The 20,045-nt window shown below is 38.0% G+C and overlaps 1 protein-coding gene across 1 annotated transcript in view; it reads right to left on the bottom strand.

The window, feature by feature from the left end:
- LRIG2 (leucine rich repeats and immunoglobulin like domains 2) overlaps positions 1 to 20,045 on the bottom strand; it is a 56,969-nt gene that overhangs the window by 9,833 nt on the left and 27,091 nt on the right. Inside the window, exons 7-13 of the mRNA XM_012807613.2 lie at positions 19,799 to 19,942; positions 16,458 to 16,538; positions 15,648 to 15,719; positions 15,448 to 15,516; positions 5,284 to 5,447; positions 2,595 to 2,915; positions 1,061 to 1,342 (exon numbers count right to left, since the gene is read on the bottom strand). Coding sequence (XP_012663067.1) covers positions 1,061 to 1,342; positions 2,595 to 2,915; positions 5,284 to 5,447; positions 15,448 to 15,516; positions 15,648 to 15,719; positions 16,458 to 16,538; positions 19,799 to 19,942 — 1,133 coding nt within the window. The remainder of the gene's footprint in view (positions 1 to 1,060; positions 1,343 to 2,594; positions 2,916 to 5,283; positions 5,448 to 15,447; positions 15,517 to 15,647; positions 15,720 to 16,457; positions 16,539 to 19,798; positions 19,943 to 20,045) is intronic.

Genomic DNA, 20,045 nt, shown 5'->3' on the forward strand with positions numbered 1-20,045 from the left:
AAAAAAAAAAAGAAAAGTCTTGAATAAATATGCTAAAATCTTTCACAGTGTTTAAGTGATTTTCCCTTTCTTTTCTAAATTTTCTGTCTGTCTTACGTTTTTAAACTAATAAACTATTTATTTTCCATATTATACAAGTGAATAACACTAACCATAAACTTAAAAACAAAACACCCTGCATCCAGAGAAATATAGAACTAGAAAGTAGAATTTGTTTTGGATTTGAGTTTCATGAAGCACAGTATTCTGATAAGAGAAAAAAACAAACAAACAAACCTCGGCTCAGCGCCTGTGGCCCAAGTGGCTAAGGCGCCAGCCACATACACCTAAGGTGATGGGTTCAAATCCAGCCTAGGCCCGCCAAACAACAATAATGGCTGCAACCAAAAAATAGCCAGGCGTTGTGGCGGGCACCTGTGGTCCCAGCTACTTGGGAGACTGAGGCAAGAAGACTTGCTTAAGCCCAGGAGTTGGAGGTTGCTGTGAGCAGTGAAGCCATAGCACTCTACCTAGGGGGACACTTGAGGCTCTGTCTCAAAAAAATAAATAAATAAACTAAGCTATTCCGGGAAAATTTTTAGAAAAAAGACATTTTACCAGAACATCGGATTAAGAGAAGCATGAAAATTTTCAAACAATGAAGTAGGGGGAAAAACCATTACATTATCTTAGGCTGTGAAACTATATGTGAAACAGTATCAAATGGCTAGATTCTTACAGGAAAAATAGCAGAACTCTGAATGCAAACACACTGAATAGTTTAAAAAAATACATACAGTAGAAACCTTACACAGCAAGACATAAAACTGGAAGTTGACAAAGGAATTTGAATTTTTAACTCATGTAATAAAAAATCCCTGCTTTTGCTCACATTTTCCTACATGTCAGTTATCTGACGCAGAAACATTCTAGACTGATATAACCCTACATAACAAATGGCAAAATAAGAAATACATAAGAATCACAACAATGATCTCAACATTGTTTTTCTTGCTCAGTGAGAAAGAGCAGCTCCCAAAAGGCTCCAACAAAAGCCTGGCCCCTCTGAGCAGCACCGTACCTAACACTGTTAGCGAGGCATTTGCTGAGAGGCCTCCTGCTGTATTTTGTGCCATGCAGCTGTAGACTCCCATGTCTTCTATTTTCACATTGGCAATAAAGAAGACATCATCTTCGGGCATGACGTGCATTCGTCTTTCTCGAGCCGCAGGAAAGTCAGTACCACCATCTTTCTGCCAGGAAATCTGAGGTGCAGGGTGTCCCTCTGCAGCACATTCTAATCTGGCCATGGCACCAGTGCGAATCGTTAGATCCATTGGCGTTTTCAGAAAAGATGGCATCTCTGTTGCAAGAAAGATCATCCAGAAAAAGTGAGTGAGGGGCTGAGGGGGTGGGAGGGGTGGAGAACCACACCTAAGAGTCCAGTAGGTGAGACACTAGCTATTGTAATGCTCTACTTCTCTGAAAAGACATGCTCTTTGGATTGAGAGTGAATATAGATTCAGAGGCCATCTCTTCTCCCAGAACTTCAGAGTATCTAAAGCACAGTGACAACTAACTCATCTGGGATGTGTGATACTTATGTGATCATCTGATGGAAAGAGAGAAAACCTACGGCCACAAACCTGTCTAACTCCCTATTTTAGAACCTGACATTTACTGTGACTCCCTCACTTACATAGCGAAACAGTACTTCCCAAACTAAAATCTACAAAGCTGTCATGGGAACTCCATGCAAAAAAACCAATTTATGCCTTCAAAAATCTCATTGAAAAATACAGAAGACACAACAAGTACATCCTTCAGCTACACAAAGCCTAAAATGTTAATAGTTATTCAACACACTGACTGTCACACTAGAAAAAAATTTTTTTCCTTGGGGTCATGGTCTTTTATTATCAAAATAGGTCAAGAGATGTGTGAGTTATATATGCTTCATGAGGTCCTGGGCTCAAAACTATCATAAGTTAAATACAACTCATATGGCAGATAATGTGCCAATCGCACAAGCTACAGATACACCACACCATTTTGGAGAAGTTTTTTGTAGCCACAGAGAAAAGCATTAATTTCAAAACATGATTCTGTGACTACATTTAGACAATAATAACGATCACTAGACCTAGAAATGTCCTACTAAATGTCCTAGTTATTATTAGATGGCCCATTAGGAATAAATTTCATAGCTCAGGAGAGATTTATAGCTCTAGAAAGAAAACAGAATTTCCAAAGAATGTTTTCAAAAGCACAAATAGTGAAAATAGTGAAAGTAGATCTACAAAATTTACTCCTCAACCAGTGACCTCTACCCTTCAAATAAAGACCAGTAAGTCTGAGGTGCAGGATGTCCCCCTCTGCAGCACATTCTAATCTGGCCATGGCACCAGTGTGAATAGTTAGGTCCAGAGAGAGAAGTAGGCAGACCAGCTAATCCAACAATCCCACCCACAACCCAAAAGTCAACAATAAGATTCTCCCTTCAAATATAAGGTTTAGCCTAATTTATTTTGTCAAGTGATTTAAAAACTGAACATGAAAAATTCTTCTAAACTACCAAAAAAAAAAAAAAAAGATCAAGGGGTGGAATTCCTTACCATTCACAGTCAGTCTGGCTTTCTGAGAGTAATTAGAACCAAAGTGATTAGTAACAATACACTGGTATTTTCCTTCATCTGTGAAATTCACATTGAAAAGATGTAAGATACTGGTATATTCCAGAACTTCTCCAGCTTGCTGCCGATAACGAACAAAATTCTCAATATCCACATCATAGAGGATTTCACTATCTTTTCGCCACATAGTGGACATGGGTGAGTCGCTGCTGCTCACGGCAGTGCACAGCAGAGTCACGTTCATGCCTCGTAGAGCAACTGTGTTTTCAGGATGTACCCTCATTTGTGGCTTGAGAAAATCATCTAAGGGGAAAAAATGCAGGAGTAGCCAAATCAGTTTTTTATCTTTGCTTCTTTAGATTCAGTTTTAAAACAAATACTGTAAAACTGAGTTCTGTTTACAAAGTGGTATGTTAAGGTCGAAAAAGACTTTAGCACTGAAGCCTAATTCCCTTGTTTATTTCCTTGATGGGCAAAATGAGGCCGAGAAATGTCAAATGACTTGCTCAAAGGCCTGTGAGCCAACGGCAGAACCTGGACTGCAACTCAGGTTTCTTGACCTCAGGTTTTAGCAGTCTTTTTACTGTTCCCTACTGTCACTTGTATGCTTAGAATATACTTCTTAGGTAGCACCAGTTATGGGGAAAAAGAGAAACTTTACATCAGACTTTCAAGACAAGTTCTATTATCCTTTGTATATATATGTATATGATACATATTCAAACATGTATATAACCACTATCCTCTCTGTGCCAAGACATAACATGGTAATTATGAACTTATATTTCACAGGGAATACCTATTAATAAAACAATTTATTTGAAAGTACTTTTTATGTGCATAGTTTTCACTTAAATTAATAAAAAATTCCAGACATGTCAAATGTCCAAATCAAGATTGGCTTAGGCTTGGCTAATAAAATACAGATTCACAAATAAAAATATTATTTGACTGATTCAGACAAGCAGGTAAATGAATTTTTTTTTTTTTTTTTGGAGACAAGAGTTTCACTCTGTTGCCCTGAGCAGAGTGCCTTGGCATCATAGCTCACAGCAACCTCAAACTCTTGAGTTCAAGCAACCCTCTTGCTTCAGCCTACAAAGCAGCTGGGACTACAGGTGCCTACCACAATACCTGGCTAGTTTTTCTATTTTTAGTAGAGATAGGGTCTCACTCTCGCTCAGGCTGGTCTCAAACGCTTGAGCTCAGGCAAGTCACCCACCCCCGGCTCCTACAGTGCTAAGATTACAGGAGTGAGCCACCTTTCCCAGCCTGAAATCTTAACTAATATCTTTATTGGACAACATCTCATTGTGCCATATAAGTTAAAAGTGGAAAAGGAGGATAAAATACATATCTACATTTAAAATTAAGTTAAAAGGGAACGTGTAGCAATATAAACAAATTTTTTTTGGGGGGGGGGCAGGTTTTTGGCCAGGGCTGGGTTTGAATCCACCACCTCTGGCATATGGGGCCAGCGCCCTACTCCTTTGAGCCACAGGTGCTGCCTAGAATATAAACAATTTAATCTTTACTAAAGATTTTTTTGTTTTTTTCTTTAAAATTCGTAAAAACAATGGAAGCACTATGTGGGCCTGAACTTCCAAATGTCTCAAGCATCCTTAAGTAAAATGTGAAAAAACATCTGGCAATACACAGGTACCCAAATGATCAGAGATACAAGTGACATGCAAAATGGATATAATGATCTACAAGTTCTCCCATGTAAAGCTAAGGATCAGTCATTTCACGTTAAAGGAGAGTTAAGTGTGAAGGAAAAATTTTCCAAGTTGAGAAAGAACAATATGGTTCATTACTTGAAATTTTGAGTGCTAGAATCAGGACAACTGGCCTATGATTATCCCCCTACTTTCAAGGACAAACCAAAACTGCCACTTTAAGAAACTACATCAAAAATACAAAGCACGTGAAATCAGAACATTCATATACTGCTGGTGACAACATAAACTAGTGCTATCTTTTGTGAAAACACCTGGTGGTACTTTTCAAGATCTACAAAAAGTATCCACGTTAAAATAAAAAAAAAAATCATGCTTTTGATTCAGGAATCTTACTACTGGATAAAGATTAACAATAACCCTAAAAGGGAAAGGCCAACATTCATAAAAACACTATAACTATGCCATTTAAAACGATCACCTAAAAATATGGTGGAAAACACTGCTTATGAAGGTGTGGTGCCTGTGGCTCACCAGCTGGGGCGCCAGCCACATACACGGGAGCTGGGAGGTTTGAATCCAGCCTGGACCTGCCAAATAACAACAACAACTACAACCAAAAAAAAAGAAAGCCAGGAGTTGTGGCGGGTGCCTGTAGTCCCAGCTGCTTGGGAGGCTGAAGCAAGAGAATCACTTAAGCACAAGAGTCTCAAGTTGCTGTGAGCTGTGACGCCACAGCCTCTACCCAGGGTGACAGCTTGAGACTCTGTCTCAAAAAGAAAAAAAGAAAAACACTGCTTATAAAATATCAAAACAGAGAATATAAAATTTAACCAATGATTACAAAAATACAAAAACGTAATCACTGAAACACAGGTTGGAGAAAAACATAGAGACATGGAAATATGCTTCTGGTTCCTTTTTTTTTTTTTTCCCCTGTTTTAATTTAAGATAGTGGATAATATATAAATTTTTAAAACAAGAATACAAACCACAGACAAAATCTTTCAGATCCACATTCAGGATGCTTTGTCCTGCTAACCACTCAGGGTGTGCACAGCTTACATTCACAGAATGCTGGAAATTATTATCAACCAGCCATTGAAGTAACCACTTCAAATGGCAGTCACAGAGCAAACTGCTTGTGTTCAGAATCCTGCAGAAAAGAAAAAAGCAAAAATACCCTTTCTTTTATTTTTCATTCTTAATACCTTCAGCATTAAAATCTTACCACACACCTATGCACTTCTTAAGTCAAAACTGTTTAACCTGAATCTAATTATGAGAAAAGAAATTCAGACCATCAGCTTCAATTCTTTAAATATGTTAATGTCATGAAAGACACTGCAGAGGAGGAGAACAAGGGTGGCAAGGGACCCACTTCGAAGAAACTGAAAAGCCAGTACAAGTATTACAAAGAAAATGCACGACACTTAATTGGAAAAAAATCTACAAAAGACACTTTTGACACTGGGGAAATTTGAGTATGGGCTGTTTATTAGATAATATTATTTAATCAGTATTAATTTCCTTGGGTGTGAGATAATGATAATGTGTTTACATAGAAAAATGTCCCTGTTCTCAGAAAATATACTCTCAAGTATTTAGGGGGTGAAGTGTCATGACGTCCACAATAGTAAGCAAAAAAACTCTGTGCGTATGTTTATTGCAGTCCAATTCATAATAGCCAAGACATGGAAACAGCCCAAGTGCCCATCGACCCATGAATGGATAAATAGATTGTGGTATATGTAACACCATGGAATACTATGCAGCCATAAAAAAGATGGAGACTTCACATCTTTTATGTTTACCTGGATGGAGCTGGAACATATTCTTCTTAGTAAAGTATCTCAAAAATGGAAAAAACAGTATCCAATGTACTCAATATTACTATGAAATCAATATATAACCACCTACACACTCATACGAATGGCAAAACATAACTACAGTCCAGAAAGTAGAAGGGAAGAGAGAGGGGAGGTGAGGGGGGATATTTGGGGGGACCTTACCTAATGTGGATGATGCAATGGTACATTTCAAAACTATAAAGAAATGAGTATAATTGTGATGATGTGTTACTTAGTTCAATGTAAACATTTCACATTGTATATGAAGCAGTACCCTGAACCCCATAAATGCATCAATGTACAAAGTTATGATTTAATAAAAATAATTAAAAAATTGGGGCAGTGCCTGTGGCTCAAAGGAGTAGGGCGCTGGCCCCATATACCAGAGGTGGTAGGTTCAAACCTGGCCCCAGCCAAAAACTGAAGAAAAAAAAAATAGCTAGGTGTTTTGGCGGGCACCTGTAGTCCCAGCTACTCAGGAGGCTGAGATAAGAGAATCACCTAAGCCCAAGAGCTGGGGGTTGCTATGAGCTGTGACGCCATGGCATTCTACAAAGGGCGACAAAGTGAGACTCCATCTCTTAAAAAAAAAAAAAAAGTAATAATAATTAAAAAATAAATTTAAAAAACCCTCTGTGCCTGAGAGAGAATGTGTGTGTATGTGTGTAGAGAGAGAATAAAAATGAGAGCGATGAGAGTATAACAAATTTGGCAAAAACTTAACAATTGAATCTAGATAAAGGGTATATGAGTGTTCAGTTCATGGCATGTTTCTTTAAATTTTAAAGTTTTAAAGTTTTTCCCATAATAATTTAGAGCAGTGGTTCTCAACCTTCCTAATGCCGCAGCTCTTTAATACAGTTCTGTGGGTCGCAACCCACAGGATAAGAACCGCTAGTTTAGAGTTAAGCTTACTACATACTGGGGCAGAGAGAAATCTTTGTTGTAGCAGGATATATCAGTAGTCCCCAACCTTTATAGCATCATGGAAGACAATTTCTGCATGGAAGGGGGATCTGACACGGGTCAGGCAGTGACTGAAGCAATGGGAGTGGCTGTAAGTGTAGACGAAGCCTTGCCAGCTTGCCTGCTGCTCACCTCCTGCTGTGAGGCCTGGTTCCTAGCAGGCCATGGACAAGTACCGACCTGCGGCCTGGGGGCTGGGAACTGCAGGACTATATGATTATTTTCAAATTATTTCATCTAAAAACACTACAGCACTGTGACAAAGTGCATTGCAACTTAAATTAAGAACCAATGAATAATTAGTTGTGGTCTGTAATACGCCTATGAAGTATATCTGGAAAAAACAAACCAAACAGTATTTTCTCTCAATGACCTCTTAAATGTCCTGTCCACTTAAAAGCAAAGAAAGCAAATGATCTGGAGTACTTCAATAATGATACTCATTAAAGCACTGTCAGCACAGTAATCTGTCAGTATTGCCTCTTGTTCAAGAAAAAAAGAAACCTGCCTCTTCCTTCCCTTGAATAATTAATGTAGGTCAACTTTCTCATTTTGTCATCTTTTGCTTATTAAGGACCAAGTGAATAATCTGTTGGGACTTCGTAGCAGATGGTGTGAGCTATCAGGTATTTAATGAAGGGAATTTCTATAAAAATATAATAAAGATTAATCATTAGAACAAACTATAAATATAGTTTTGAGTCCAGAGGGCAGTCAATCAAGAAGACTTCTAGATGCTGGGCTTGAAGCGTCTTCAGATGGAATGAGGACAGGCCATGATAATGTGACAGTTTATCTCTGTTTGCAGTCTGTCTCTAGTAATGTCATAGAACATTAATGTCATGAGGAGAACTTTTTGAGTGGCCCACATAGCAATAGCCATGGTTGTCCATACATGGTCAGTTCATGGGGACTGCTCTAAAGTTCCTATCAAGTCATCCTGCTTCAGCTTGTAGGGCTTCAGATAGGGGCGGTTTCATTAGTTGTGCCAGTCAGGAGGAGAGGGAAAAAATGAGAAACAGTTGTTTGGAGAGTTGTTGCCAGATATTGGAAGAAGCTAAAAGAACTGAGAATTTAGTAAGAAGTCAAAGTGTACAGGACAAAACCCACAAGGGTGCACTACAGTTTTCTACTATAGTGAAACAGACAAACAAACAAACTCTCTCTATAATCACCTCCCCTTTTCTACTAGTTTACAGAGTAAGTCTGGTCTCGATAGATTTGGCCTAATCATTTACTTAAGTGCAGTAAGAATGGTAATTGACCACAGAGGCCTTTTGAATTTGCTTTGCTGGAATTTTTCCAGAAAAATCTTAGATTCAATTTTTATTTTTGTTTATTTATTTTTTGAGACAGATTCTCACTAGGTTATCCTCAGTAGAGTGGCGTGGCATCACAGCTCACAACAATCCTCAAACTCTTGGGCTTAAGTGATTCTCTTGCCTCAGCCTTCCAAGTAGCTGGGACTATAAGCGCCTGCCATAAGGCCCCGCTATTTTTTGTTGTAGTTGCCATTGTTGTTTGGCAGGCCCAGGCTGGGTTCAAACCTGCCAGCCCTGGTGTATGTGGCTGGCACCCTAGCCGCTGAGCTACAGGCGCTGAGCCTAGACTCAATTTTTAAAAGCTTCCTCAAGGCTAGGAAGCCAACCCAGGAACTCTCCTTTAAAGGTAAAGGAGACTTTACCTTTAATACCTAGTTTGGGCTGAAATCTTCTCTTCTTGAAATTATCAAAATATTCAAAAGTTTCTAGGGCTGCCAAGAAGTGGCCTCCTTTACTCACCTATAAGGCCAAGAACCCTGTAAGTGAGGTTATCAGGCCAGTTTTAACAAAAGGGGCGTTATTAGGATTTGTGCCTAAAAAAAAAAATCAACACTAGTTCCTTAAAGCTATCTCTGGTCATATCAAATTTTACACATCATTCTCAAATACAATATTCTGGTCAAAGCTTGGTAATATAACTAAAGTTCTCAATTATGCCCTGTTACAAGAACAGATTCCTCCTGAACTTATGCAAATAATTATATTGCCATGAAAATAATACTAAGTTTCTGAATTTGGGGGAGATCAGGCAGGGAGAAAAAAAGTTTCACTTCTTGTAAAAAGTGTATTTTGCCAAACTGCTGTAAGTTGTAGATAGCTTAAGAGAAAACAGAAATGGGTTCCTTAAATCTGGAAATACAACATTAGGAACCAGCAATGTTTCAAAACAAGAATTGTCCTATTATCAATTCATTTGGTTCCATATAATTAATTCTTGTCCTGCTTGATTTTGAATTAATAGTTTCATGAAACCACTGACTTCTTCATTAGTGTTGTTGAAATTCTTCCTCTGTCTGATGGTATGATCTTAAAAGTCTCAGAAACTTGTATTTGTCAGAGTCTTTTCCATGAATCTCTCTGTAAAGATGAAGCACTTCTGGGTAACAGCTGCTTGCAAAGCTTTCAGGAAAGCATCAGAGTAAAACAAGTAACTGACTGACTGACAAAACAACTTACAATGGCCGTGATTAAAGATCTGATGAGAGTTCATTTGATAAGTAAATTTAGTTATTTCTGTAGCATACAACATTTTAACATAATAACCAAAATTATGGCTAATAACATATGCCAGACATACCATGAAGAGGGTACTGACAAATTCCTATGAACTTCAGACAACTTAACACCTATATTATTAAATGCATACCCACACAAATACAACCTACAGAAGTTTTAGCATCACTTCTGATTTGACAGTGTTCCTCACATAGCATACCAAATAAACACTATTAGTTTAATATCTCGCTTTTTATAGGGTTAAAGACAAATCCTTTAAGATTTTCTAGGAGCCCTCTGGAAAATCTCAAAGCTAATTCAAGGCTGAAACGATTTTATTTAGAATTTGATTTGGAGAAGTTGTCAAAAATTAATCAATTAATCCTTGATTAAATAGAATCACATAATTACGAAATAATTCTTACCTATTTAACTAAAGAGACAAAGATTGTAACAGCAAATACAGAATATTACATAGCTATGAACAAAACTTAATTCTTTTAATTATCAAGACAACTCAATTTTCTTTGAGCTCCAAAGTTCAAGACCAGCCTGAGTAAGAGCAAGACCCCCTCTCTGCTAAAAACAGAAAATATTAGCTGGGCATCGTGGGAGGTGCCTGTAGTCCCAGCTACTTGGGAGGCTGAGGCAGGAAGATTCATGGACTGAACCCAGGAGTTTGAGGTTGCTGTGAGCCAGGCTGATGCCACAGATACTCTAGCCTGGGGTAACAGAGTAAGACTTTGCCTCAAAAAAAAGAGAGAGACAGACAGACAACATGAAACACAGGAATTTATTTTGATAAAATAAAGAATATTTTGTAGGCAGATTATTTAAAAGATAAAGAGAAAACTTTCTCTTATCAAAAGAAGCTCAATCATCCAAGAAAACTTTGTCCTTCCAACAGATGAACGAAAATGAAAATTTGAGACAGAGCCTCAAGCTATCCTCCTTCACAGCTCACAGCAACCTCCAACTCCTGGGCTCAAGAAAGTCTCCTGCCTCAGCCTCCCAAGTAGCTGGGACCACAGGCACCTGCCACAATGCCTGGCTATTTTTTGGTTGCAGCCATGATTGTTGTTTTGGCAGGCCCAGGCTGGATTTGAACCCGCCACCTTGGGTGTATGTGGCTGGTGCCTTAGACACTTGAGCCACAGGCACCAAGCCGACGAAAATGAAATTTTAATTTTGCATAGGCACAATACTGATACTGAAAATTTTTTTAAAAACTCTTATAGCTTGGCGCCTGTGGTTCAAGTGTCTAAGGCGCCAGCCACATACACCTAAGGTGGCAGGCTCGAATCTAGTCTGGGCCCGCCAAACAACAATGATGGCTGCAACCAAAAAAAAAAAAAAATAGCCGGGCATTGTGATGGACACCTGTGGCCCTAGCTACTTGGGAGGCTGAGGCAGGAGACTCGCTTGAGCCCAGGAGTTAGAGGTTGCTGTGATCAGTGATGCCATGGCACTCTACCCAGGGTGACAGCTTGAGGCTCTGCCTCAAAAAAAAAACTCTTATAATAAATTCACTCAATTTTAGCCAACTTAATCACATGAGATTCTCTCCCTCTCTCTTCTCAACTTCCTATATCCATTCAGTTTTTGTTACATTCTTTTCCATTCTGAAAAAACTTTCAAATAACCTCCAAACTAAGACAAAATTACTTTTCTTTTTCCTCATCCATATCTTCATATCTCATACTTTTTCTTACCAAAAACATATCCTACTCTTCTTGTATACAGTGTTGCTATTGTTCTTGCCATTATTCCCAGGAGTTTCACTTACATAAACTAGAATTATCAACTCTTAGTAACCTTAATTTCTAGCGAAAACTAAGAAGTCAGCAATAACAAGCTGTCACACACCAACATTCTGCATATTAAGAAATTTATGAATGTAACATTTCTTAATTTCTATAAGCAGAATATAAATTATCCTCATAATGTAATTTTTCAATGCAGCACAGGACATGTTTATGAACAGACCCAAATACATTTTATCTTTATGTAAGATTTAAGCCAAAAGTATTTAAATTTAAATTGATATTCAGCAATTAACGGTTCAGTATTTTACTTGGATATAATCTAGATATTCAATGAATATCATTCAACCTAACAACTGAATACCAGTGTGTGCCTTAAGGGGTGGTGAGCATTGGGGGGAGAGGCTGACTGCACCAAAGGTTTTCTTGCAGTCTGTTGTCCCGCTTAACCAGATGTGCGGAAAACACCTTTGGTGGGGTCAGTCCTGACCCCTCAGCTTTGGTATGTGACTATTAACAATACAGCTTTATGGTTTCAAGTTAGCCAAGGTTTTTCAAACTAAAATTTTTGAGTAAATATATTTTATAAATGTAACTCTTGTTGAAAAGTTCATACATAAACTTTTATCGCATTTATGTTTATTTAATTCACTTGTCCTTAATAATTATATTTGAATAGCTCATGAAATTTTCATGGGATGTTAAACAAAGCTAGCCACCATCTTTACTTTTATTGACAATTAGGCAAGTGTCAAAAACATCACAGAAGCAAAGATGTTAATATACAGTTCTTTTCTCTCTTTGACTGCTGTACTTGACATGCATCAAGCAATTAATTTTATTGTACATTTTTATCCAAATTGTGTTTCTGACAAAAACGGGACAAGTTAAGGTTACCTGTTTACCAATATTAGTTGAAGAGACTTTCAAGATTTTCTTTGCCCCTAATGTGTAATCATCTCATTGAGGCTGTGGAGCTATCTGGTGCTATCTGGGTATCTCCAAAGCCCACTTTAGTATAGATATAATACTTATAGTCTATTTCCAATTATCCTTTTTCCTTTTCAATCTCAAGTGGTTGCTTTTGGGAGCCCTGAAGTCCTTTGAGAGCCCCCAAAGGAGGTGGCGTAAAGTACAGTTGACTAAGAGGCTGGAAGGAGGTCTGGAAGGGATCAACAGATGAATGGAAGAGGTAGGGATTTGAAGTGAGACATCTCAAAGGATTTAAGGAAAGTGGAGAGAAAGTTAAAAGCGGTAAGAGGAGGAAGAAACAATAGCAATGGGGAGGGAGAGATCTTAGGAGCCAGTTTGGGAAGACCTTAAGTTTTCCAAAGAAGCCAATACGGTTCCAACAAAGAGGTTGTACTTCAACACTACATTATCAGCTCCACCAACTCTGTCTCTCTTACTCCAGATGTTACTTCTGGAGCATACTGGTGGAGCATACTGTCACCTGGTTCAAGAGGGAATTCAAACAGAGATGTTCCTATGGGAGAACGAGGAGGACCCAACAGAAAGGAGAGCGAGGTCTAAGAGAGTTCTAGGAAGGACCTTCAGCTCAAAGGAGTCAGGGAGCAATCCCTACTCAGGAAAAAGAGCCAGAAAAACGATCCTTCCACCCAAAAGGCACCTTTCAAAAGAAGCCTGGGACTCTAGCCCAGTTTCAGAGAATATAATCAGAATCTTAAGAATCAAGATCTTTCCTTACCAGCTTCAATGGACGTTTGTCCAGAGCAATGGTTCACAAATCTGACTCACCACTGGATCCCCGATCAATCAGTCAGGAGTAAAGACAAAGCTTCAAAGGTGCACACTTGGGGTCCTGGGTGAGAGGTCCGGGGGTCCAATGATGAATCTTATCCTACCAGAGTCACAGCACTATAACTGTTAAAGAAAAAATTACTCCCTGATCCTTGTTAAAGCATGGTAAGGCAGACTTTATTCAGAACCATCTTGACAAGTATAGAAACCACAGCAATGAGATTTTGCAGTGAGGGAAAGGGATTGGGCTCAACTCTTGAATACAGCATGGGCAAGTGGAAATTCCTAGCTAAGGACCAGGGTGTGCATTTGTGGATGAAAAATTACTAAGAAGTAACATCTGGAGTAAGAAAGACTTTGGCTAGGTCCACCTAACAGGATTTTTACTGCAGACAACAGGGATCAGGCATCACCTGAGGAATGGCATAGAATGAGGAAGATTTCTTGCTAAACTGGTTTTACAAGAGCTCTTCCTTAAACTGGATTTTACAAGCACGAGCATAGATAAGATAGGAGAAACTTTAAGAGCATGCCTAAAGTTTGGTCAAGCAAAGAATCTTTGTCACAACTACCAAATTATTAAATGACTTTCTTAAGATCGCAACTGTAATACTTGCTTTCATCTACTATTCAAATTATACATTAAATTGCATTCTCACAATTACAGTTTATCTTAATAGACCAAAAAAAAAAAAATTAACTTCAAAAGCCTGGCAGAAAATAACTCATAATGATTTTCATAGTATTTTAATGTCTGTTGTTATTAATGTTATTCAACTTTTAGTAGGTACAAACTTCTGAGCTGAGCAAACCCTCCAGTGTTTCCTAATGCATTTAGGAAAAACAAAATCTTAATTCCTGATGGCCCTACATGATCTGGCTTCTCCTTAACTTTCTGACCTCATTTCACTTGTTCTTCCCCATGCTGGGAAAGCCCTTAACCCACTATTCACATGGTGTGCCATTTCATTCCACTGAAGTCCTTACTCAAATGCTGTTTTTTCAGAAGAGTTTTCCCTCACTGCTCTATCTAAAATAGCAATCCCTATCACTCTCCATACCTTTGACCTACTTTTCTTTCTCCTCAGAATACTTACTACATGATGAGATTACCACATACCTACTGGTTTATTACCTTCCTTACTAGGATTTACTGTAATACGCTATGAGCACAGAGATTCGTCTTGTTCACTGCTGTGTTTTCAGCATCCAGAATAGTATCTTACACATTTGAGTAAAAAAATTCTCATTTTATCTTCACATAATCCTGAGGTGGTACTATTCCCATTTTGAGAAAAATAAAATAAAACAAAATGAGTCAGTCTAAATGATTTGTCCACTGTCATGGAATTTATAAGGAATGGAGCAAGGATTCAAATTTAGGCAGTTTGAAAACTCACATAGTTCTAGTACATCTCAAATTATCTGTGGTAAAGACCAGCTTTTTAAATTTCCAATCCACTGCAAAACAACAATTTTGCAAGCTACAATAAAAGTGTCATAGTAATTTCAAATTGCTAGAAGCTGCTAAATGCTTATTCTGAATTTCCATTCTGTCATGAACCAGTTCTGCTTCACAGACAGTTGTATTACTTTGAGCAACTTTCGGGCAAGGCAAAAGAACTGTTACAGTCCAGGAGTTGTTAAACCAAATCACCAGAGTTTAAAAATACCACCACACCCCACCCTAAACTCCTTTCCCCAAGAAAATCTCTAAACCAATAAGAGCATTTTTTAAAAATCACAAATAAGGAGGTATAAAATTATATATATGTATGTATGTTTGTCCACTGCAACTATTTAACGGTTTTTGAACATTTTAGTAATTTCTACAACAGAGTGGAGACATCCTCTCTGACAATTACAATTATCGTGCTAGATCACCTCAGAACTAAAAACCAAAAGCACACACCACCTTAACTGCAACTACCCCAAGGGTAAGAACTAGGAACACATGTTTATGGCAGTCCAAAAAGTAACAGGGGGGTAAAAAGGAACAAAGGGGCAAACATGAAGGACAAGAGGTCATGCTACAATTCCCTAATTATAAGCATTGGGAGCACAGGCAAAAGAAGTCTTGGTGCCACATACTCTGGACTTTTCAGTTGGATTGTTTTATGATTTTATCCAGCATTAAAGTAACTTGCGTATTAACACTTTCTTTTTTTTTCATGCCTGAAAGGTGTGCTTTTGGAAATACTTAGATCACTTTCATCACACTTACAGCACAACAAGAAGGAACAAAGATCTAATTGGTGATTTAAAAAAAAATTACTTACAGTTCTTTCAAGTGAGTCTGAGAAAAAGCATTTTCTTGGATAGACATTATAGCATTATTGTTCAAATCTCTGAAATAAATAGAAATGAAACATTATCAGTCACTGTTTCTATAATTAAGTGACATAAACACTACAGAGTTGTGAAAACCTCTGTTAACAGCAAAGATGATATAGTAAGCAAATGTCTGCAAAATACTTACAGATGCTCAAGAGATTCAAGACCAATGAATGCTTTCTTTGTAATTGACTTAATCTGGTTTCCTTGTAAAATTCTGAAATACAAACAAACCTTTCTAATAAAGCTCTCCACTAAACAAAATTAAATTCATTAAACGCTTAACTATAAAAGGCAAAAATAAGCTTAATGTCTTTTTTTGTATTTTAAACAGCTTTACTGAGCAATGATTTTATAAAATATTGCACATATTTAATACAGAATGTACATTTTTAAGAAAGTTATAAATTTTTATTATTAACCAACAGCATAACGACTTCTATTAGTATACAAAGCTCAAAGAGGTACCTCTTAACAACCATCCTGACCACTGATATAAACTGGTAGCTTTCATATGCTAAGTTGGTTTATATTCCCCATTTCTCCCTTCTCAGCAAAAGATCACCAGGTCAAAGAAATAAGTATGACCCTTTGGAGAAATTCTTCTCATCGGAGATCTAAAAATCTTATGGGAGAGAAGCCTCTCCTGCTAGATAAATTACTCATGTATCTCAAACAATTAAACAGATTACCATTACCAGCTCAACTCTAGTTTCTCAGAGCCTTTCCTTTACGTGAATAGAAATTCCACTTCCATGAATAACTTCTTTTCAAGTGTCCACTGTAACGTTTTCTTCAATAAAAAGTGCCCCACCAATAACTACTTCCCAAAATGAGAAACACCACCTGATAAACCACCACTCAGACTTTCTAGCCATATCAAATAAATATAATTCAATCACACTTACAAGTGGTTCTTGAAAATATACTTCTGTACACATAAATAAATACATACAATTTAGTGAGACTTGTCAGTCCAGCAAAGGCTTCACTAGCATCTTCTATGGCCCATGAAATTTCATTGTTTCTTAAGTCTCTACAAATTTTCAAAGACAGGTTATGTTAGTCAACATGACCCTGACAACATCAGACAGCATCCTAGCAGGAACAAGGTACACCACACTCATTTTGAAGCTTTTTTTTTTAAAGAGACAGAATCTCACTCTGGCTCTCTTGGTACAGTGCTGTGGCATCATAGCTCATAACAACCTCAAACTCTTGGGCTCAAGTTATTCTCTTGCCTCAGCCTCATGAGTAGCTGGGACTACAGGTGCCCAGTTATTTTTAGAGATGGGGTGGGGAGGTCTCCCTCTTGCTCAGGCTAGTCTCAAACTCCTGAGCTCAATCTTCCCACCTCAGCTTCCCCGAGTGCTGGGATTATAGGTGTGAGCCACCACACCTGGCCCTTTGATCCTTATTTTAACAGTTATTTATGATGAAGACCCAATTCTGCTTCTTAAGGAATATCTGTGATAACATGGAAGAACTGATCCTCATAAACTAAAAAATTAAGCTGGTCTTGATAAATAAAGTAAGCAATCTGCTAAGAGATTAATCTTTCTAACAATCCCTAATTGTATAAGCATATTAAAAATTATAGACAGGGTCCCGCAAAAAGCAGGAGGATTTCAAGATGCAAGGAAGTACGGCTTACAAATCTGATTTCAGACTAGTGGGATTTCTGGGTGACCCAAGCCTTCCCCTGGGCCCTTAAACTTAAAATAGCTGACAAAGAGTAATATCAATATAGAGTTTCACAGCTCAAGCACAGTTAATAATCCCCCTGGGAAGCAAGAATGATATAGTCAGGTGTTAGAGTAGTCACTGTATTTTCTTTAAAAGGGAAAGTATAGATCTTTTAAAATCCACTATTCCATTTTCAGAGGAAATGCAATTGTACCACACCATGTGCTGATGGAAAAAATACCAGTTAACAGTATTTAATCACTTTTGCTCTCTTAAGTTATCTCATAATAAAATAAAGCACAAAGCTTTTTGTGTTATAAGGCACATGTAAAGTTGTGTGATTTTGATTAAGAAGATAGGAGATCCCTCTGTTCAACTGGCTACCTTTAAGTGAAAAGCTAACAAAATTCATTTTATTTTGAAACACTGAAACAACTAGCTGCTCAACCCTTCAGGACTTTGCCCTTCCCCTACAGCACAGCATAAACAGAAACCATTTGCCAGACTGAGTCAGAACTCAATTCCAAGAGCATGGGGGAAAGCTAGCGTTTCTCAGATTGTATCCTAAGTCTGCCTTAAATCTCTTTGGCATTAAACGACTGTTCACTTCTGCAATTACTCTCCTAAATTTTAATTCTGAAAGTAATTATCAACAGTATACTGAAAAAACCAGTTTGCCATTCCTTTAATTGCCAAAAGGCTGCAGCTGTATCCAAGGTTTTTTTTTTTTTTTTTTTTTGAGATAGAGTTTCACTTTGTTGTCCTCTGTGGAGTACTATGGCATCACAGCTCACAGCAACCTCAAATTCCTGGGCTCAAGCTTCTCTTGCCTCAGCCTCCTGAGTAGCTGGGACGACAGGCGCCGGCCACAATACCTGGCTATTTTTAGAGATGGGGTCTCACTCTTGATTACAGGCGTGAGCCACCATACCCAGCCTTCACATTCAAGTTTTTGAGTTTGCAAAGATCTAGTCTCACCTCTGATAATGTTGGAAAAGGGAAAAAAAAAAAGGAAATCACTTTATTTTGTTTTTTACACTCATCTGAGAGACAGCTTTAAAGACATCATCTTAAATTTTTCAAGGCCAAATCTGAAAGAAGTTATAAAACAATCAAGCAAACACACACACACCTGTGCACATATATGCACCTTCACAAAATGATCATGCTTTCCTTTTCATTGATGTTAGGTCCCAGAGTTGGGAGCCTTCCTCTCTTCTGAAACTATTTCAACTCTAAACCTGATGACCACAAAGTCTCCTATTCAGGAAACTTAAGAATATAGAAATTCTACTAATTACTCTTTGTTTTCTCTTATTCTGCTCCATGTTTGAGATTACTCTATTTCATTAAAATACCTGTTTATTCAGTAAAATTATACTAGAGAATTTAATACTGTATACAAGTATACAAAATTATAAAAATGTATTCTTATACTCTGTAATTTGAGTAAGTTTGAGAACCAAAGAATTTTAGAACCAGAATTTGAGAATTGAAATTGCCTTGAAAAACCATCTGATACTACATCCTTCCTTTGCTGGATGAAGAGGCAAGAAAACTGAAGCCCAGGAAAGGCCAAGTGATTTTGTTCCTCTGGAGATATGATGAGACACACATGACCTTTAGCATCAAACAGACATGCATTCTGATTCTAGCCCAAACATTTAACACTACGTGACTCTCAGAAAGCAATTTTAATCCCTCTGAACCCTCATCCTCAAAATAAGGAAAAGAATAGTAGCATCCTAGAATTTAAAAGCATCTGGCAGTAAGTGTTCATTTCTTCTGTTCAAAGTCATGCAGCAAACTAGTAATAGTGATCACGTTTCCTGCCAGAGCGGCTCCCACTGCACATCCTACATCCTTTTGAATGAAAAAGTAAAATACACAAATATGTATTTATTAAACTAGTAGTTATGGTACACTATCAAGGTTAGAGGAACCAGAAAATGACTGAGCATTCTGGGGGGGCCAAGGCAGGTAGATCACCCAAGCTCACGGGTAGGTTTGAGACCACCCTGGGCCAGAGTGAGACCCTGCCTCTAAAAAACAGCCGGGTGTTGTGGCGAGTGCCTGTAGTCCCAGCCTCCCAGGAGGCTGAGACAAGAGAAATCGCTTGACCCCAAGAGTTTGAGGATGCTGTGAGCAATGACGCCATGGCACTCTACTGAGGGTGACAAAGTGAGATGCTGTCTCAAAACAGAACAAACAAACAAACAAAAAAAACAAGAAAATGACCGCATTCTTGACACTACCAACTATGGTTTGGAAAGGGTGTGGTGTACAGGTGATTAAAGTACAAACTTAACTGCCTAGTATAGGCTTGACATAAATAAATTTATAGGGATACAAGAGTTTGAGGTTGCTGTGAGCTGTGATGCCACAGCACTCTACCAAGGGTGACATAGTGAGACTCTGTCTCAGGAAAAAAAGAAAAAAATGTATAGGGATAGAGACTTGTAAGACTCCCTTTCCCCGAGGCACAGGACAAAATAACCCAAAATATTTGCATACATAAGTTTGCAGACTGAATGGTTGTTTTGTAATTAATTTGCTTTATTGTGTTAAAGAAAATAGTAACCCTCCCTGCCAAAAGGATGATGTACTTACAGTGCTTGAAGATTTGAGAGAAACCTAAACACACCATCAGCAATGTGAGTAACTCTGTTGTCCCCTAAATTTAATTTCTCCAGTAAGCTCAGACCCACAAAGGCAGACTCATCCAGGCGGGTCAGCTGGTTATAGGACAAATCACTGAAAATAGGAAACACACAGAAGGAAAGGAAGTTATCGTATATTGGTTCAACTTACAAATTCTTATATTTACATGATAAAATTAGAGCTTTTGGACAAACTT

The sequence above is a fragment of the Otolemur garnettii genome, unplaced genomic scaffold (assembly GCF_000181295.1).
Source record: "Otolemur garnettii isolate 467f Iridium unplaced genomic scaffold, OtoGar3 scaffold00073, whole genome shotgun sequence".
Taxonomy (NCBI): domain Eukaryota; kingdom Metazoa; phylum Chordata; class Mammalia; order Primates; family Galagidae; genus Otolemur; species Otolemur garnettii.